Raw genomic sequence first — 22,591 nt, 5'->3', positions numbered from 1 at the left:
TTCCCAGTTTCCCCCAGGTTGATGTCCAGATTCTTTCATAGAGCTCGCAGGGGCCCTTTATGGTATGAACTCTAATTACCTGTACTCACATTACTGGGTTCAAATGAAGATTATACTTATTTTAAATTAATTATTTTAGACCTCAGGTTCACAGCACTTTCTTCTCGTGTGTCCTCTGATGTCCCTCTCAGATGGAATCTTATCTTCATTTAGAAAATAAAGACCATCAAGCAGTAGCTCTATTATATCCCTTTCCCAAATCAACGAACCTGCTTTCTTCTGCATTCTTTTTTTTTTTTTTTGCCTTTCTTTTTCAATTTTGTAACAGCTGAGAGAGTGATTCTCCACTTATCAGAATCCTGTCCCTCAACTTGTTTAACATTCCCTCTTTCATCTGCCTTATCAATTTTTCTCTATACTGAGTTATTGCTATCAACAGAGTAGCATAATCTGGATAAATAACTTTTTAAACTATTTTTATTGACAAAACAACAGACAAACACAACATTCTTAATATACAAACGTTCTATATGTGGTGTACAATCATTGGCTTATAATATCAGCACATAGTTGTGTATTCATCAACATGATCATTTCTTCGAACATTTGCATCATTCCAGAAAAAGAAATAAAAAGAAAAAACTCATACCTACTGTGCCAGTTTGAAAAGGGTTCTGTACCCTAGAAAAGCTTAGTTTTAATCCTAATCAACCTTGTGGGAGCAATGGTTTCTTCTAATCCCTATTCAGTACTGTATGTTGGAAACTTTAATTAGCTTATCTCCATGGAGATGTGACTCAATCAAGTGTGTGTATTAAACTTCATTAGATGGAGATGTGTCTCCACCCATTCTAGGTGGGTGTTGATTGGTTATACTGGAATCCTTTAAAAGAAGAAGCACTTTGGAAAAAGCTAGAGAACAACATGAGAGAAAGCCACAAGATTCTGAGAGAGCATAGAACACCACAGAACCACAAAGCAGAGAGTCCACCAGCCAGCGACTTTTGAAGATGAAGAAGGAAAACTCCTCCAAGGTTGCTTCATAAGCAAGAAACTAGAAGAGAAAGCTAGCGGACTTCACCATGTGCCCTTCCAGCCAAGAGAGAAACCCTGGACATCATTGGCCTTCTTGAACCTAGGCATCTTTCCCTGGATGCCTTAGATTGGACATTCTATAGACTTGTTTTAATTGGGACATTTTCTTGGCCTTAGAACTATAAACTAGCAACTTATTAAATTCCCTTTTTGAAAAGCTATTCTGCTTCTGGTATATCGCATTCTGGCAACTAGCAAACTAGAACACATACCATATCCCTTACCCCTCCCTCTCATTGATCACTAGTATTTCCATCTACCCAATATATTTTAACCTTTGTTTCCCCTGTTATGTGTTTATTTTTTTATCCATATTCTTTACTCATCTGTCCGTATCCTAGATAAAGGGAGCATCAGACACAAGGTTTTCACAATCACATAGTCACATTTTAAATGTTATATCTTCATACAATCATCTTCAAGAAACAAGGCTACTGGAGTACAGCTCTACAGTTTCAGGTACTTCCCTTTAGCCACTCAAATACACCATAAACTAAAAAGGGATATCGATGTAATGCATAAGAATAACCTTGAGGTTAACCTCTCAACTCTATTTGAATTCTCTCAGCCACTGACACTTTATTTTGTCTCATTTCTCTCTTCTGCCTTTTGGTCAAGAAATTTTTCTCAATCCCTTGATGCCAGATCCCAGATCATCCTGGAATTTCTGTTCCACATTACCAGAGAGATTCACCCCTGGGAGTCATGTCCCATATAGGAGGGGAGGGCAGTGAGTTCCCTTGCTACTTCAGCTTAGAGAGAGAGGCCACCTCTGAGCAACAAAAGAGGTTCTCTGGGGGTGATTCCTAGGCCTAATTTTAAATAGGCTTAGCCTATCCTTTGCAGGAATAAGTTTCATAGGCGTGAACCCCAAGATTGAGGGCTCAGCCTATTGATTTGGTTGTCCCCTTAGCTTGCAAAAGTATCAGAAGTTCTCCAAATGGGAAAGTTGAATCTTTCTCCCTTTCTTCCCATTCCCCTAAGGGGACCCTGCAAATATTTTTCACTGTCCAAATCACTCTGGGATTTATCAGGATATCATACTAACCTGGACAAACCAACAAAACTTCATGTCTTATTCAAGATTCCCTGTACTTAGTGTTCAACTAAACTGACTATACAAGTTAAATTAGGAAATGTACTACCCAAAATATAAATTTTGCACCAAACATACATCTCTCCCTTTAGTCTCACACAGAACTTGAAGTTTTAAGATATAGACGCTATCATCTTTTACCCCGTATTCTGATATACCTTAGTCCTATCCAGGTCAGCTTCATTCATATCTCTCCTCAAAGTCTGATCACTGTTTCAACTTTTTAAGCCATTCCTGTACGGGGTACTGCTGACTTTCATAGCTTCAGAGATGTGACTCTGAGTCCCAGGTATCACATAAATACCTGAAGTTTCTGAGAAAGACCAGGTTGTATATAAACAGCTCAGTATCTCAGAATTTAGAATTAACAATTATACCTCCTGAATATATGTGACTGCTTTAAGAGCTTACAGTCTAGGACCCTTTACCATAAGCCCCAATCTGATAACCTGTGCTCTCAACTTTAGTTCACCGAGTTTATATATTAAAGTTAGTTCATATACTTGAGGCATGATAATATTTCTCTTTTTGTTCCTGACATTTCATTCAACATACAGATCTTAAGGTTCGTTCATCTAGTTGCATGCCTCACAATTTCATTCCTTCTTGTACCAGCTCAGTAGTCCATTATATGTATACACCATGGTTCCCCCTTTCATTCCTCAGTCATTGTACCCTTAGGCTACCTCCATTCATTGTGGATCACGATCACTGCCACCAGAAACACCAGTGTGTAAATGTCCATTCATGTCCCCACACTCAATACCTCCAGATATATATGGAGCAGGTTTCAGGATCAAATGGCCAAACCACCCCTAGCCTCCTGTGGAACTACCATACTGTTTTCCAAGGGCTACACCTCTCATTGTCCTACCGACAGCGAATAGGTACATTTCTTTCTCCACATTTTCTCTAGTACTTGTTTCTCTCTGACCATTTTTAAATAGTTTTATTCACACATCATACAATCCAGCTCAAGTGTATAGACATGCTTCCCCACCATACTCTGTCTGAAGACATTTCCCTTTCTTCCACAAAGAATCCATACCCCTTTCCCAATGCCCCCATCTGTTGACATTTAGTTTTGGCATAACACCTTTGTTACATTCAGTGGAGGCATATAGTGTTGACTATAGACCCTAGCTTACATTGATTATACTTTTTCCCATATACCATCTATTTTCAACACCCTGCAATACTGACATTTCTTTGTTCTTCCTCCTGCAAAAACATTTTTTAATTTGAACATTTACTCACCATAATTGTATACTCTAGGTATTCCTAAATTACATCATCTCAGTCTTTATCCTCTATCCTACCTTCTGATTTCATACATGCCCCGAGCCCTTCTCCCTCAACCATACTCATATGCAGCTTCATTCAGTGTACTTAAATTATTGTGCTATAATCAGGTAGCATTGTACTATCCATGTCTGAATTTTTACAGTCAGTCCTGTTGCACAATCTGTATTCCTTCAGCACCAATTGCCCAATCTCTACCCTATTTCTATCTCCTGATAACCTGTTGTTCTTAACTTAAACTCTCAAGTTCACTCGTTAATGTTAGTTAATATCAGTGAGACCATGCAGTATTTGTTCTTTTGTTTTTGGCTAATTTCACTCAGCATAACGTCCTCAAGGTCCATCCATGTTGCTACATCCTTCATGACTTTATTCTGTCTTACATCTGCAAAATATTCCATCATATGTATATATCACAGCTTGTTTAGCCACTCATCTGTTGATGGACATTTGGGCTGTTTCCATCTCTTGGTAATTGTAAATAATGCTGCTATGAACATTGATGTATATATTTTCATTTGTGTCTTTGCCCTCACGTCCTCTGAACAGATACCCAGCAATTGTATTGCTGGATCATATGGCAATTCTATACTTAGCTTCCTGAGGAACTGCCAAACTGCCTCGCACAATGGTTGTACTGTTTTACATTCCCACCAACAGTGGATAAGTGTGCCTCTTTCTCCACATCCTCTCCAGCACTTGTCATTTTCTGGGTTTTTGTTTGTTTGTTTAATCATGGCCATTCTGGTGGGTGTGAGTTGATATTTCATTGTAGTTTTGATTTGCATTTCCCTAATAGCCAGTGAAGTTGAGCATTGTTTCATGTGCCTTTTAGCCATTTGTAATTCCTTTTCTGAGACGTGCCTGTTTATGTCTTTTGCCCATTTTTAATTGGGTTGTTTGTCGTTTTGTTGGTAAACTGAAGAATCTCTTTATATATTCTGAATACTAAACCCTTATCTGATATGTGGTTCCAAATATTGTCTCCCATTGTGTAGGCTGCCTTTTTACTTTCTGGACAAAATGCATTAACACTTTAATGCACCAAAGTGTTAATTTTAAGAAGATCCCGTTTATCCATTTCTCTCTTCAATATGTGTGCTTTGGGTGTATGAACTAGGAAACCACCTCCTATCACAAATTTTGTAAGATATTTCCTTACATTTTCTTCCAAAAGTTTTATGGTCTTAGCTCTAATGTTTAGGTCTTTGATCAATTTTGAGTTAATTTTTGAACAAGGTGTGTGATATGGATCCTCATCTGGAAAGTTTTTGATGAACGTCCTCTAGGAGCTTAATGAGTATAGTTGGACAGAATAGCTTGGCTTTTTCTCCACCTGGCCCCTCCATATGGTTTAGGCTTCTTACAGCATAGGTTCCAAAAGGGAGCAGCCCAAGAGGGTTGCAAGAGAGAGAAGCAAGAACTACTAGTCCTTTTAAAGTCCGGACTGAGAAATACTATTACATCCCTTTTCTTCACATTCTGTTTGTCAAATCAGTCAAAGGTCTAGGCCGTATTTAAGAGCAGGGGAAACAATTTCCATACCTTGATTTAACGTGAGGCATGAAAACAGAAGGAAAGGAAGAATTGATGGAGTTGATCTTTGCACAACACAATTCACACCCTGGCCACAAAAATTCGTGTTCTTCCCATATGTTCACATGCAAAACACCCTAATCCCTCTCATGACACCCCTACCACCACCAAAAATCTCATCCCATTACAGAATCAACTTAAGATTCATTATCTTGTCATCTAAATCATGTCTAGGTATAGATGAGGTTCCTCAAGTGTGGTTCCTTGGAATATAGTTACTCTTTTTTTGTTTTGTTTTGGTTTTTAACATTTATATTAATAAATCTTGTCATACAAACATTCCAAATATGGTATGCAATCAGTGGCTCACAGTGTCATCACATAGTTGTGTATTCATCACCATGATCATTTTTTAGAACATTTGGATCACTCCAGAAAAAGAAAGAAAAAAGAAAAAACTCATACATTACCATACCCCTTACCCCTTCCTCTCATTGACCACTAACATTTCCATCTACCCAATTTATTTTAACCTTTGTCTGCCTTATTATTTGTTTATTTTTATCCATATTTTTTACTCATTTGTCCATACCCTGGATAAAAGGAGCATCAGACACAAGGTTTTCACAATCATATTGTAAAAATAATGTCATTATACAATCGTCTTCAAGAATCAAGGCTACTGCAACACAGTTCAACAGTTTCAGATACTTCCCTCTAGCCACTCCAATACACCATAAACCATAAAGGGATATCTATATAATGTATAAGAATAATCTCCAGGATAACCTTTTGACTGTTTGAAATGTCTCAGCCAGTCACTAATACTTTTTATTTTGTCTCGTTTCTCTCTTCCTCTTTTGGTCAAAAAGGCTTTCTCAATCATATGATGATAGGTCCCAGCTCATCCACGGATTTCTGTCCTACGGTGCCAGGGAGATTTACACACCTGGGAGTCATGCCCCATATAGGAGGGGAGAGCAGTGGGTTCTCTAGCTACTTTAATTTAGAGAGACAGGCCACATCTGAGCAACAAAAGAGGTTCTCTGGGGTTGACTCTTAGGTCTAATTTTAAGTAGGCTTAGCTTATCCTTTGCAGGAACCCCAAGATCGAAGTCTCAGTATATTGATTCAGTTGTCTCCACTGCTTGTAAGAACATGAGAAATTCTGCAAATGGGGAAATTGAATATTTCCTCATTTTTCCCTAGTGCCCCAAGGGGACTTTGTAAATATTTCTTTATTCACTGCCCAAATTACTCAGGGATATAGCGGGGCACCATAATAACCTAGACAAACTAACTAAGTCTCATGCTGTACTAGTTTGCTAGCTGCCAGAATGCAATATAACAGAAACAGAATGGCTTTTAAAAAGGGGAATTTAATAAGTTGCTAGTTTGCAGTTCTAAGGCCAAGAAAATGTCCCAATTAAAACAATTCGATAGAAATGTCCAATCAAAGGCATTAAGGGAAAGATACCTTGGTTCAAGAAGGGCAATGAAGTTCAGGGTTTCTCTCTCAAGTGAGAAGGCACATGGTGAACACAGTCAGAGTTTCTCTTATCTGGAAGGCACATGTTGAACATAGTCAGAGTTCCTCTCTCATCTGGAAGGGCACATGGTGAACACGGTGTCATCTGCTAGCTTCTTCTCCTGGCTTTCTGTTTCGTGAAGCTCGCCGGGAGGCGTTTTCCTTCTTCATCTCCAAAGGTCGTGGGCTGATGGACTGTCTGCTTTGTGGTCCTGCAGCATTCTCTGCTCTCTCCTAATCGCCTTCATTCTCCGAAATGTTTCCTCTTTTATAGGACTCCAGAAATTTATCAAGACCCACCAAATGGGTGGAGACATGTTGTCACCTAATCCAGTTTAACAACCACGCTTGATTACAGCACATTTCCAGGGAGATGATCTAATTAGTTTCAAACATACAATGCTGAATAGGGATTAGAAGGAACGGCTGCCTTTACAAAATAAGATTAGGATTAAAACATGGCTTTTCTAGGGGACACACATCCTTTCAAAATAGCACACATGCCCTATTCAAGATTCCATTTACTTATGGTGTTCAACTAAACTGACCATACAAATTAACTTAGGAAATGTGCTACCCAAAATATAAATTTTGCACCAAATAAACATTTCTCTCTTTGGTCTCACACAGCATTTGAAGTTTTAAAATGTGAACAATGTCATTCTTAGGGTATTCTGATTATCTTAGTCCTATCCAGATCAGCTTCATTCATATTTAGATGAAGTCTGATTGCTTTTTCAGCTTTTATAACAGTGGCTGAATGGGATGCTGCTGACTTTCATAGCTTAAGAGCTCTAATTCGGAGTTTCAAGTATCACATAAAATATCCGAAGTTTCTGGGAAAGACCAGGTTATATACAAACAGCTCAGTATCTCAGAATTTAGAAATAACAGTAAAAACTTGTAATATATATTTACGTATATATATATTATATATATATGACATGTAATATATGTATGACTGCTGTAAGAGCTTACAACCTAGGACCCTTTTCAATTCCACATAGTCTAGGTTTTTCTTAGAGTGCTTCAGGTGCCAGTTTCTATTTCATTTGTCTATTACACATAACAAACTACCCCAAAATTTGCTGGCTTAAAATTACAATCATTTTACTACCTCTTATGTTTCTGTAGGCTGCCTGGGCTCAGCTGGACTGTTCTTATACCATACATAATGTTAGCTGAGGCTGCAGTCATCTGGGGCTCCATGTGGGCTGGAATATCCATGATGACTCGTTTACATATCTAGGATGATGGTGCCGGCTATCAACTGGTTGCTCACGAGGGCAGCTGGGTGAAATCCCTTAGCACTCTTCCACTTGGCCTCTCAGTGTGGCTTCTCATAGCCTGCCAGCTAGGTTCCAAGAAGACACATCCCAACAGTGACTGTTCCAAAAGGAGGGAAGCAAACACTGCTGGTTTTCTTAAGGTCTGGGCCCAAGAATACTGTAACATCACTTTGTCACATTCTACTGATCAGAGAACAGGGCTAGGCCACATTCAAGGGGAATCGAAATGAATAACACCTCTCGAATACAAGGAGTGGCCCACATGTACAGGTAGTGAAGGAGTTGTCAGGCCGTCGTTGAGACTAGCTACCCCACCAAAGATAGACATTACAGTGTGATGTATCAAAATATCAGGAAGAGGGCGGGCCGCGGTGGCTCAGCGGGCAAAGTGCTTGCCTGCTATGCCGGAGGACCTCGGTTCGATTCCCGGCCCCAGCCCATGTAACAAAAACGGAGAAACAAAATACAATAAAACAAGAAAATGTTTAAAAGATGTTTCCCTTTCTTCCTCCTTTCCTTCCTTCTATCCTTCCTTCCTTCTCTCTGTCTTTCCTTTAAAAAAAAAAAAAAAAAAAAAAAAAAAAAAAAATCAGGAAGACTAACAATTTATTTATCTCATGAAAGAGTTTCAGAATATATATAGTAAAAATTATTGAAACTAAATGAAGAAGTACAAAAATCCGCAATCAGCATTGGAGAGTCTTACACCCTCCTTCATTTACTGATAGAACAAGTAGACAAGAAATTCATTCAGGCTATAAAATATTTTTTCACACTGTCATCAAACTTGGCCTATTTGACACTTATAGACACTACACTACACACCACAAATGCAGAATATCCATTCATTACAAGTGCCTATGGAATGTTTACCAGTGTAAATTATATGGTGGGCCATAAAATAAGTCCAAATAAATATTAAAAGGCTTAAGTCATATGGATTATGATCTATTACTAGTATGAAACCAAATTAGTAATTGAATCCAATAACATATCCAGAAATATGTGTAAATTCAACAACACACTTTTGGATAACTCATGAGGCAGAGAGGAAATCACAAGAGAAATTTTAAAGTGTTTTGCACTAAATTGTTTTTTTTATATATTTTTTTATTGACCAAACAAAACAATATACAAACACGAACATTCTTATCATATGAACATTCCATACATGGTGTATAATCAGTGGCTCACAGTATCACCACAGAGTTGTATATTCATCATCATGATCATTTCTTAGAACATTTGCATCACTCCAGAAAAAAAAAGAAAAAGGAAAAAAGAAAAAACTCATACATACCATACCCCTTACCCCTCCCTCTTATTGACCGCTAGTTTTTCCATCTACCCAATATATTTTAACCTTTATTCCTCCTAGTTTTTTCTATACCCCTTACCACTCCCTTTCATTGATCACCAGTATTTCAATCTACTCAATTTATTTTAACATTTGTCCCCCATTATTTGTTTATTTAAAAAAAATTTTATTAATAAAATCAATCAACATACAATGCAAACATTCTTTTTATTTTGCTGATTTTTATTTGCATTTATAGATTAGTAGTTCTTTTGCATTTCTTAAAATTTTAATTTTAATTTTTTAAAATTTAAAATTTAAAAAAAAATATAACAAATGCAACCATTCTTACTTATGATCATTCCATTCTATACAAATAATCAGTAATTCACAATATCATCACGTAGTTGCATATTCATCATGATTATTTCTTAGAACATTTGCATCAATTCAGAAAAAGAAATAAAAGACAACAGAAAAAAATTCATACATACCATACCCCTTACCCGTCCCTTTCATGGATCACTAGCATTTCAATCTAAATTTATTTTAACAGTTGTTCCCCCTATTAATTATTTTTATTCCATATGTTTTACTTGTCTGTTGTTAAGGTAGATAAAAGGAGCATCAGACACAAGATTTTCACAATCACACAGTCACACTGTGAAAGCTATGTCATTATACAATCATCATCAAGAAACAAGGCTACTGGAACACAGCTCTACATTTTCAGGCAGTTCCCTCCAGCCTCTCCATTACATCTTGACTAACAAACAAGGTGGTATCTATTTAATGCATAAGTATAACCTCCAGGATAACCTCTCGACTCTGTTTGGAATCTCTCAGTCATTGATACTTTATTTAGTCTCATTTTGCTCTTCCCCCTTTTGGTCGAGAAGGTTTTCTCAATCCCTTGATGCTGAGTCCCAGCTCAGTCTAGGATTTCTGTCCCATGTTACCAGGAAGGTCCACACCCCTGGAAGTCATGTCCCACGTAGACAGGGGGAGGGTGGTGAGTTTGCTTGTCCTTTTGGCTGAGAGAGAGGCCACATCTGAGCAACAAAAGAGGTTCTCTTGGGGGTGACTCTTAGGCCTAATTTTAAATAGGCTTGACCTATCCTTTTTAGGGTTAAGTTTCATATGAACAAACTCCAAGATTGGGAGCTCAGCCTATAGCTTTGGTTGTCTGCATTGCTTGTGAGAATATCAAGAACTCAACTTGGAGAAGTTGAATTTTCCCCCTTTCTCACCATTCCCTGAAATTTTTTGCACTAAATTTTGATAAAAGCTCAACATACCAAAAGTTTTCAGATGCTTCTGAAGCAGTGCTTAAAGCTTTTTAAAACTTACATTTAAAAAGAGAAAAGGCTTAAAATCAACTAAGTTTCCAAGGTGTAAGAAGGTTTAAAAAGGCAAGAAAAAATTAAGTCTATCATAAATAGAAGGGAGGAACTAATAAATATGAGAGAAAATGATGAAGCAGGAAATGAAACAATAGAGAAAAATGTAGAAGTCAGCAGTTGTTTATTGAAAAGATTAATAAAATTGTTACCCCCACCCACCATTAAAGAAAAAGAAAACATACAGATTATCATTGGAAATAAATCAATTGCTATCATTGCAAAGCCTAGGGTTATAAAACTTTAAAAATATCTTGAATAAATAAGGCAACTTAGATAAAATGGGCTGCTTCCTTGAAAAACACAACTTACCCAAACTAACAGAATGATATAGAAAATCTGAATAACCACATATCTATTAATGAAATTGAATTTGCAATTAAAAAATTTTTCAGATAAGAAAACTCCAGACACTAACAAACATTGAAGAAACAAATAATTCCAAACTTTTAGAAAGTATAGAAGAAGGGAACCCTTCCCAACTAATTTTAAGAGCCAGCATGACTCTTGATACCAAAACCTGAAAAAGACATGACAGGGCAGGCCATGGTGACTCAGCAAGCAGTGTTCTCACCTGCCATGCTGAAGACCCGGGCTCAATTCCCAGTGCCTACCAATGCAAAAAAAAGACATGACAGAATATTATAGAGTAATATTCCTCATAAACATAGACACAAAAATCTTTGATAAAATATTATCTGGTAATTATTTGTCTGGAGGTTCCAAGACGGTTTCACCACATCTGGTGCCTTGTCAGGGACTGTGAGAAGGCTGGGCTCAGGTGGGACTGTTGACCAGATCACCTACATGTGTCCTCCACACCACAGGGGATTCAGAGTAATCAGACTTCTTGCATGGTGGCTTAGGGCTCTCAGAGAAACTAATGCAGAAATCTGAAGGCCTCTTCTGACAAAACCTCTATCACTTCTATCACATCTTCTTGGTCAGGCAAGTCACTAATGACAGCACTGTTAAAAGAGAATGGGAGTTAAGGTTCACCTCTCAGTGGGAAAAATAGCAAAGAATCTGCAGTTATCTTTTCTCTACTGTGTTACCCAAGAGAAATAAAAATGTATCTCAAGAAAAAGAACATGTACAAGAATATGGATAGCAGATTTATTCATCCACATCCAACTTGGAAATAATCCAAATGTCAATAAACAGGAGAAAAGATAAACAAATTGTGGAATATTCCTTCAACTGAATTACTCTATGATTTAATGAGGTATCGATATATACAGCATCACAAGTGTACCTCAAAAACACATTACACAGTATCTTAGTTTGCCAGAGCTACTGTGACAAATACCACACCATGGGTTGGCTTAAACTACAAGGACTCATTAGCTCACAATTTGGAAGCTAGAAGTCCAAAATCAAGATGTCCACAAGGCCATTCTTCCTACTGGAGTTGAGAAGGTTCTGGTACTGGCAGCTCTCCATGTCATGGTAATCCCTCTTTCTCCTTGTGTTTGCTTTCCTGGCTTCTGCTGACTCCCAGCTTCTCTGACTGACTCGATCCAAACTTCCTCTGCCTTACAGGGACTCCAGCCATTTCGGTTAAGGCCCACCCTGATTCAATTTGGCCTCACCCAAAATTGGATCTTCAAAGATTTTATTCACAAATAAAGGAATCTTTCACAGATTCTTCCTGGATAACTGCATTTCCCGTCCTGACTTCTTCTGAGATGCCTAACTGGATCCATATGTCATACACCTAATCTCTTTAGCAAAGGGTAGTTCAGCTGTACTCATATGGTGCCCTGTTCTCTCAGGGCTCATCTTCAAAGAACCCAACAAGGAACCTGATAGAATTGGTTCTTGCTCTAGTTTCAGAACATGTTATTTGAATAGGCTGAGAATTTTCCAGATCATCAATTGTTGGATCCTTTGTGCTTAGCAGGTCAGTCCTCAGTTTATCCCACTCCTCTCACAGGCTGTGCTGTCCCTCCAAATTTTTTTTGGAAATACCCTCAACTAAATATCCACGTTCATTGCTTACAATTTCTGCTGTAAATCCATTCACTATGAAAACAAATTTTGCTATGTTCTCTGCTACTGTGAGAGAGAATAGAGACTTCCATTGTAAAAGATTGCTGTGGATTTCTTAAATATCAATAAAAAAAGCCACATGCAGTTCAGAAAAGTGGAAGGCTTATAGGAAGAAAGGTTCTACATTAACAAACTATAAAGAATTAATTCCTTTATTTAGAGTAACAGTTCAAAGCACTGTCTCTGGAGATACATATCCTGAGTTTGAATCCTGGCTCTGCTACTTCTGGATGTGTGATCTCAGAGAAGTTGTTTAGCCTCTCAAACAGCTGTTGAAACAATTAACAGAGTTAATACACATAAAAGATCCCTGGCATTGGCTGTCCCAAAATAGTATTGTCATTTCTTTTTGCTCAAAAGCTAAGAAATTAATTAATATTTACTTTGATACTAAAAAGTCTAAGTATATATTAGGTATGTGTTTATTCTTTATTTTATTAATAAAAAAATTAACTAACACAACATTTAGAAATCATTCCATTCTACATATACAATCAGTAATTCTTAATATCATCACATAGATGTATGATCATCATTTCTTAGTACATTTGCATCAATTTAGAAAAAGAAATAGAAAGACAACAGAAAAAGAAATAAAATGATAATAGAGAGAAAAAATAAAAATAAAAAATAAAAATATATATATATAAAAAAACAAAAAAAAACTATAGCTCAGATGCAGCTTCATTCAATGTTTTAACATAATTACATTACAATTATGTAGTATCGTGCTGTCCATTTTTGAGTTTTTGTATCCAGTCCTGTTACACAGTCTGTATCCCTTCAGCTCCAATTACCCATTATCTTACCCTATTTCTAACTCCTGATGGTCTCTGTTACCAATGACATATTCCAAGTTTATTCTCTAATGTCGGTTCACATCAGTGGGACCATACAGTATTTGTCCTTTAGTTTTTGGCTAGTCTCACTCAGCATAATATTCTCTAGGTCCATCCATGTTATTACATGCTTCATAAGTTTATTCTGTCTTAAAACTGCATAATATTCCATCGTATGTATATACCACAGTTTGTTTAGCCACTCGTCTGTTGATGGACATTTTGGCTGTTTCCATCTCCTTGCAATTGTAAATAATGCTGCTATAAACATTGGTGTGCAGATGTCCGTTTGTGTCTTTGCCCTTAAGTCCTTTGAGTAGATACCTAGCAATGGTATTGCTGGGTCGTATGGCAATTCTATATTCAGCTTTTTGAGGAACCGCCAAACTGCCTTCCACAGTGGTTGCACCATTTGACATTCCCACCAACAGTGGATAAGTGTGCCTCTTTCACCGCATCCTCTCCAGCACTTGTCATTTTCTGTTTTGTTGATAATGGCCATTCTGGTGGGTGTGAGATGATATCTCATTGTGGTTTTGATTTGCATTTCTCTAATGGCCAGGGACATTGAGCATCTCTTCATGTGCCTTTTGGCCATTTGTATTTCCTCTTCTGAGATGTGTCTGTTCAAGTCTTTTTCCCATCTTGTAATTGGGTTGGTTGTCTTTTTGTTGTTGAGTTGAACAATCTCTTTATAAATTCTGGATACTAGACCTTTATTTGATATATTGTTTCCAAATATTGTCTCCCATTGTGTAGGCTGTCTTTCTACTTTCTTGATGAAGTTCTTTGATGCACAAAAGTGTTTAATTTTGAGGAGCTCCCATTTATTTCTTTCTTCAGTGCTCTTGCTTTAGGTTTAAGGTCCATAAAACTGCCTCCAATTGTAAGATTCATAAGATATCTCCCTACATTTTCCTCTAACTGATTTATGGTCTTAGACCTAATGTTTAGATCTTTGATCCATTTTGAGTTAACTTTTGTATAGGGTGTGAGATACGGGTCCTCTTTCATTCTTTTGCATATGAATATCCAGTTCTCTAGGCACCATTTATTGAAGAGACTGTTCTTTCCCAGGTGAGTTGGCTTGACTGCCTTATCAAAGATCAAATGTCCATAGATGAGAGGGTCTATATCTGAGCACTCTATTCGATTCCTTTGGTCGATATATTTATCTTTATGCCAGTACCATGCTGTTTTGACCACTGTGGCTTCATAATATGCCTTAAAGTCAGGCAGCGTGAGACCTCCAGCTTCGTTTTTTTCCCTCAAGATACTTTTAGCAATTTGGGGCACCCTGCCCTTCCAGATAAATTTGCTTATTGGTTTTTCTATTTCTGAAAAATAAGTTGTTGGGATTTTGATTGGTATTTCGTTGAATCTATAAATCAATTTAGGTAGAATTGACATCTTAACAATATTTAGTCTTTCAATCCATGAACACGGTATGCCCTTCCATCTATTTAGGTCTTCTGTGATTTCTTTTAACAGTTTTTTGTAGTTTTCTTTATATAGGTCTTTTGTCTCTTTAGTTAAATTTATTCCTAAGTATTTTATTCTTTTAGTTGCAATTGTAAATGGAATTCGTTTCTTGATTTCCCCCTCAGCTTGTTCATTGCTAGTGTATAGAAACACTACAGATTTTTGAATGTTGATCTTGTAACCTGCTACTTTGCTGTACTCATTTATTAGCTCTAGTAGTTTTGCTGTGGATTTTTCCGGTATTTCGACGTATAGTATCATATCGTCTGCAAACAGTGATAGTTTTACTTCTTCCTTTCCAATTTTGATGCCTTGTATTTCTTTTTCTTGTCTAATTGCTCTGGCTAAAACCTCCAACACGATGTTGAATAATAGTGGTGATAATGGACATCCTTGTCTTGTTCCTGATCTTAGGGGGAAAGTTTTCCATTTTTCCCCATTGAGGATGATATTAGCTGTAGGTTTTTCATATATTCCCTCTATCATTTTAAGGAAGTTCCCTTGTATTCCTATCCTTTGAAGTGTTTTCAACAGGAAAGGATGTTGAATCTTGTCAAATGCCTTCTCTGCATCAATTGAGATGATCATGTGATTTTTCTGCTTTGATTTGTTGATATGGTGTATTACATTAATTGATTTTCTTATGTTGAACCATCCTTGCATACCTGGGATGAATCCTACTTGTTCATGATGTATAATTCTTTTAATGTGTTGCTGGATTCGATTTGCTAGAATTTTGTTGAGGATTTTTGCATCTATATTCATTAGAGAGGTTGGTCTGTAGTTTTCTTTTTTTGTAATATCTTTGCCTGGTTTTGGTATGAGGGTGATGTTGGCTTCATAGAATGAATTAGGTAGCTTTCCCTCCACTTCAGTTTTTTTGAAGAGTTTGAGCAGAGTTGGTACTAATTCTTTCTGGAATGTTTGGTAGAATTCACATGTGAAGCCGTCTGGTCCTGGACTTTTCTTTTTGGGAAGCTTTTGAATGACTGATTCAATTTCTTTACTTGTGATTGGTTTGTTGAGGTCATCTATTTCTTCTTGAGTCAAAGTTGGTTGTTCATGCCTTTCTAGGAATTTGTCCATTTCATCTTCATTGTTGTATTTATTAGCGTAAAGTTGTTCATAGTATCCTGTTATTACCTCCTTTATTTCTGTGAGGTCTGTGGTTATGTCTCCTCTTCCATTTCTGATCTTATTTATTTGCGTCCTCTCTCTTCTTCTTTTTGTCAATCTTGCTAAGGGCCCATCAATCTTGTTGATTTTCTCATAGAACCAACTTCTGGTCTTATTGATTTTCTCTATTGTTTTCATGTTCTCAATTTCATTTATTTCTGCTCTAATCTTTGTTATTTCTTTCCTTTTGCTTGCTTTGGGGTTAGTTTGCTGTTCTTTCTCCAGTTCTTCCAAGTGAACAGTTAATTCCTGAATTTTTGCCCTTTCTTCTTTTCTGATATAGGTATTTAGGGCAATAAATTTCCCTCTTAGCACTGCCTTTGCTGCGTCCCATAGGTTTTGATATGTTGTGTTTTCATTTTCATTCGCCTCGAGATATTTACTAATTTCTCTTGTAATTTCTTCCTTGACCCACTGGTTGTTTAAGAGTGTGTTGTTGAGTCTCCACGTATGTGTGAATTTTCTGGCACTCTGCCTATTATTGATTTCCAACTTCATTCCTTTATGATCCGAGAAAGTGTTGTGTATGATTTCAATCTTTTTAAATTTGTTGAGACTTGCTTTGTGACCCAGCATATGGTCTATCTTTGAGAATGATGCATGAGCACTTGAGAAAAAGGTGTATCCTGTTGTGTGTTTATTCTTTACAGAAACCTTTTGAAGTAAATTGTATTACCTGTTTGTTCAAGTGAGAAATCAAGTTCACAGAAGTTAATTAACTTGTCCCAAGTTACACAGGTAGAAAATGACAAAATTGGGATTTGAACAGATATCTGCCTGACTCCAAGGCCCATTATTTTTCTACTGCATCCAAGATGATAATGAGGAATCCATTTTCTGTTTTTCAGGAATAAAACAATGTTTTCCTTCCAGGTTTGAATCTCTTTTTACTGACTTGGAAGTGAGGCAGAGAGAGCTGGGCATCGCCAGCTTTGGGGCCTCTGTCACCACTATGGAAGATGTCTTCATTCGGTAAGCAAATATAAAACTGTAGACACCAAGAATTTATCATTTGGAATGTTTTTCAGTAGAAGAAGCAGATACCCTCAACCCTGCTGGTTTAAGCAGTGAGAGTTTATCTCATTTAAAAGGAATTCCCAAGGCAGGGTAACTGGAATTACTTGATTCATCCGCTAAGCAATTTGAGTGTCAAGGGCCCGGGATGAAATTTTAGGAAGGTAGTATTTTGTAGCTCAATTTTAGGAAGGTGTTGATTAGGTATTGCATGTAAACTGATAAGTGAGTTACACTAGCCAGAGAGTGGTATCAGAAACAGTGGTATCAGAACATTTTATCCAGTACGGCAATATTTGTCCTTTAACTGGAACATGCAATCCATTTACAAGTATTATTTATAAATATTTGAATTTATACCTATCATTTAAAAAATATTTTCTACTAGTGCTGTCTATTTTATGTGGCTTTTTTTTTTTTTTTTACTTTTTTGGATTGATTACTTCTTATTATTATTTCTGTTTGAGAAAGCCAGTGATCATTTAGATTCGTGTACATATTTACTGTGTTCTTTCCTCTTGTTTCTCAGAAAACTTTCATTCTTATGGTTTTCTTTTTAAATACTTGGGACTTGATGGACCTCTGGCTATGGATTGATGTCTTCCATGAATTTTAGAGTGTTCTGCCTTTATCTGTTCACACAGTACCTCTGATCAATTTTATTCTGTCTTTTTGGAACACCAACTAGACATATATTAGACCTTCTCAATCTCTGTCCTATGTGGCTCTTAACTTCTCATTTTTATTTTCAAATTCTTTTTCTCCCTGAGTTGCATACTATATAATACCTTCTTATCTATCACCCAGATCATTGATTCTCTCTTTAGATGTGTCTTGTCTTCAAACACTTCCATTGAGTTTTTAAAAATAAATATATTTTTATTGAAGTATAGCAAACATACAGAAAGATGAAAATATTAAGCCTACTGCTCAGTGTAATATCACAAATTAAACACATGGATAATCATCCAGGTCAAGAAATAATATCCTTCATGTGCCCCCTCTGATTGCTACCTCTTTTCTACTACTCAAATATAACACTTTTCTGACTTTAACATAGATTAACCTTTTTTAGGGAATTTTATATAAATAAAAGCATACAGTATGATTTTTATTTATCTGCTTCTTTACTGAAACATTGTTTATGAGATTCATCTTTAATAATATGTATATGAGTTATTTGTTTATTTTTCATTGCTATTTTGTTATATGACTATCCCTTGCTTTCTTTATCCACTCTACTGATGATGAGCATTTCGATTGTTTCCAGTCTGGGGCTTGTTTTAGTTTCTAAGCTACTGAAAGCAATGTACCATGAAATGGAATGGCTTTTAACAATTGGAATTTATTAGCTTACAAGCTTACAGTTTTGAGGCCAAGTCTTCATCAAGATGATGCTTTCTTCCTGAAGACTGACTGTTGGCAATCCTGGACTCCTCTGTCACATAGTAAAGCACATGGCAGCATCTGCTGGTCTCTCCCTTCTCTCTGGATTTCTTTGCTTTCAGTGTCTTGCTTCTGTGGCTTTCTCTTTCTGTATTCCTTCCATTTATAAAGAACTCTAGTGAGAAGACCAAGACCCACCTGGGCCACTCCTTAACTGAAGTAACCTCACAAAAACCTACTTTCGATAGGTTTACACTCATAGGCGTGGATTAGCTTTAGCAAGAACGTGATTTTCTGGGTTACACACATTTCCAAATGACCACAGGGCTCTTAAAATAATGCTTCTATAAATTTTCTTATACATGACTCTTGGTAAACGTAAGTATGCATATCTCTTTGGGGGTATATCTAGGAGTGGAGTTTCTGAGTCATCAGGTATACTTATATTCAGCTTTATTAGATATTGCTCAAGAGGTTTCTAAAATGATTTTATCAACTTATATTCCCATGGTGTATGTGTTTCATTTCCTCCATACCTTGCCAACATTTGATATCTTTAGGTTTCATAATTTTAGCCTTCAAAAGTGCTAATGGTATTGCATCATAGTTTGATTTTGTATTTTATTGATGACTGATGAGGTTGAACACTTTTTTGATGTTTGCTGGCCATTTGGATATCCTCTCTTGTGAAGTGCTTTCTTCAGGTAATTTTTCTATGAAGTTACCTCTCTATTTCTTACTGATTTTTAGGAATTCTTTGAATAATCTGGATACAAGCCATATCCATCATATGTGTTCAAATATCATCTCCCACTCTGTGGTTTGCCTTCTTTTAAAATTTACTACATGGAAAAATTATAAGCATATGCAAAGTAAACAAGCAAGTATAATGAACCACATGCAGCCATCAGTGAGATTCAATAATTATCAATGTTCTGCCATTGTTGTATCATCTCCATATACTTCCCACTCTAGTAATATTATTTATAATTTTTTCATTAGGTAAAATTTTATTTATGGAAAAGCCCAAATCCAATTTTGAAAAATGCATATCTCTTTGTAACTCTTACACTCATCATGATAAAACATTTCCATCACCTACTGTCCTTCTCAGTCATTCATTCCCTCACCAGAGGCAACCACTCTGCTGATTGTTTTCTCCTTGCATTACTTTTGCTTTTTCCATTGCTTCATATGATTATAATTATACAATATGTATATTTTGGTTCTGACTTTTTTCACTGATCATAATGTTTGTGAGAATTACCCATGTTGTTGCAGATATTAGTAATTAATTCCTCGTTATTGCTAAATAATATTTCATTGTAAGAATAGACCACATCTGTTTGCCTACTCTTTTTTATTTTTTTAAACAGTTTAATTCACATATGATACAATCCGTCCAAAGTGAACAATCAGTGGCTCCTGGTATAATCACATAGTTATGCATTCACCACCACAATCTGTATGAGAACATTTCCATTTCTTCTGCACTGAAAGAAGAAAAGGAAAAACAAAAATTTTAATATTAAAATTAAAAATAAAATAATAAAAGAAAAATATATAGAATAAAAGAAGGAGAAACAACAATATGAATTCCATATCCCACCCTTACATCTCTCTCTTGGTGACATTTAGCTTTGGTATATTGCCTTCCTTACAATTCATGGAAGATATTACAGTTAACTATAGACCCTACTATGCATTGATTGTCTTTTTCCCGTATACCATCCATTTTCAACACCTTGCAATGGTGACATTCATGTGTTCTCCCTCATATAAAAACTTTCTTGTATTTGTACATTTAATCACCATCATTGTATACTGTAGTTTTAACTAAGTTTTGCATTCCCAGTTTTTATACTTTATCTTTCCTTCTGGTGTCATACATTCCCCAGCCTTCTGCATTCAACCATGTTCACACTCGACTTTGTTCATTATACTTACAATGTTGTGTTACCATCAGATAATATTGTGCTATCCATTTCTAGATCCTTACTATGAATCCTATTGAATATTCTGTACTCCTTCAAAAGCAAATGCCTGATCTCTATCCTCTTTCTATCTCCTGATAACCTGTATCTTTAACTGTAAGTCTCCAAGTTTGCTCATTGTAGTTAGTTCCTATAAGTGAGATCATACAGTATTTGTCCTTTTCTCTCCAGCTAATTTCACTTAACATGTTGTCCTCAAGTTTCCTCCACATTGTTACATGTGTCATGACTTTATTCTTTGTTATAGCTATATAATATTCCATCATATGTATATACCAGTTTGTTTAGCCACTCATCCGTGATGGACATTTGGGCTGTTTCCATCTCTTGATGGTTGTGAACAATGCTGCTATAAACATCAGTGTACAAATGTCCTATTTCTCCACATCCACTCTAACATTTGTAATTTTCCATTTTCTTAATAGTAGCCATTTTAGTGAGTATGAAATAGTATCTTATTTCATTTTAATTTGCATTTCCCTGGTGGTTAATGATGTCAAATATCATTTGCTTTTTGGCTATTAGGATATCATCTTTTGCCCATAATTTAATTAGGTTGTTTGTCTTTTTGTTGTTGTGAGATTTCTTTATGGATTCTGTACATTAAAACCTTGTCAGATATGTGGTTTCCAAATATTTATTCCCATTTTGTAGGTTGTCTTTCTACTTTCATGCTGTAAGTCCTTTGATAAACAAAAGTTTTTAATTTTGATGAGTATCTATCTATTTTTATTTTTATTTTTTGTGTGTGCTTTGAGTGTAAAATCTAAGAAGCCATTGTTTAACACAAGATCCTGAAGATGCTTCCCTATGTTTTCTTTGAAGAATTTTCTAGTTCTGGTTGTTGTATTTAAGTCTTTGTTCCATTTTGAGTTGATTTATGTATATGCCATGAGGTGAGGATCCACCTTAATCCTTTGTATATGGACATACAGTTTTTTCAGCACCATTTGTTGAAGAAAATATCCTTTCTCAATTGAGTGAACTTGGCATCCTTGTCAAAAATCAGTTGTCCATAAATGTGAGCATTGATTTCTTAACTCCCAATTTGATTCCATAAGTCTATTTGTCTGTGTTTTAGTCTGCCCAAACTGCCAGAATGTGGCACACCAGAGATGGATCGGCTTTTAGTAAGGGGATTTATTTAGTTAAAAATGTATAGTTCTTCAGAAGAAAGGCAGCTAACCTTCATCTGAAGCACACAGTGACATACGTTGGCCTTCTTTCCTGGCTTCTGGGTTCCAATGGCTTTCCCTGGGGCTATTGCTTTCTGCTTCTCCAAACATCTGGAGTGAGCTGCTTGGGCTGTGCTACACTGAGCTCGCTTTTAAGCCTCCAGCTAATTAAATTAAACCTCACTTATTGCAGAAGGCACTACCATTAGCTGACTGCTGGTATAATCAGCCATAGATGAATTTCACATGCTAATGATTCAAGTCCACAGCCACAGAACTATGGGGCATCATCACCTGGCCAAGTTGACACCTCAGTCTAATGACAACAGTCTGTTAGGCCTGTACCGTGCTATTTTGATTACTCTGGCTTTGTAGTAAATTTAACATCAGGATATGTGAGTCCTCCAACTTTGTTCTTCTCAAAATGGCTTTGCCTATTTGGGGTACCTTAACATTCCATACAAATTTTAATGATTGAATTTTCCTTTTCTGCAAAGAAGACTGTTAGAATTTTGATTGAGATTATGTTGAATCTGTAAATTGCCTTGGTAGAATTAATATCTTAACAATATTTAGCCTTCAAGCCATGAACACAGAATATCCTTCTATTTATTTAGGTCTTCTTTGATTTATTTTAGCAATATTTTATAGTTTTCTATGTACAAGTCCTTTATATCTTTGGTAATATTTATTCCTAGATATTTGATTATTGTAATTGCAATTATAAATGGAGCTTTTTTTTTCTTTATCTGCTTCTCAGATTGTTCATTACTAGCGTATAGAAACACTACTGATTTTTGGCTCTTGATTTTGTGCCTTGCCACTTTCCTGAATTTGTTTATTAGCTTTAATAGCATTACTGAGGAGTTTTCAGGACTTTATATAGGATCATGTCATCAGCATATAGGGAATTCATTTATTCCTTTCCAG

General features: G+C 36.2%; 1 protein-coding gene across 19 annotated transcripts in view; it reads left to right on the top strand.

Moving 5' to 3' along the window:
* LOC143667661 (ATP-binding cassette sub-family A member 17-like) overlaps positions 1 to 22,591 on the top strand; it is a 234,298-nt gene that overhangs the window by 124,002 nt on the left and 87,705 nt on the right. For 17 of the 19 annotated variants that reach the window (XM_077142129.1, XM_077142118.1, XM_077142128.1 and 14 more), the window contains one exon: positions 16,966 to 17,064. The exons of the other annotated variants lie outside the window; for them this stretch is intronic. In XM_077142129.1, the coding sequence (XP_076998244.1) occupies positions 16,966 to 17,064 (99 nt within the window). The remainder of the gene's footprint in view (positions 1 to 16,965; positions 17,065 to 22,591) is intronic. 19 annotated transcript variants of the gene reach the window in all.

Source organism: Tamandua tetradactyla, chromosome 23 (genome assembly GCF_023851605.1).
Source record: "Tamandua tetradactyla isolate mTamTet1 chromosome 23, mTamTet1.pri, whole genome shotgun sequence".
Taxonomy (NCBI): Eukaryota; Metazoa; Chordata; class Mammalia; order Pilosa; family Myrmecophagidae; genus Tamandua; species Tamandua tetradactyla.
This window is presented reverse-complemented; position numbering and strand designations above follow the sequence as displayed.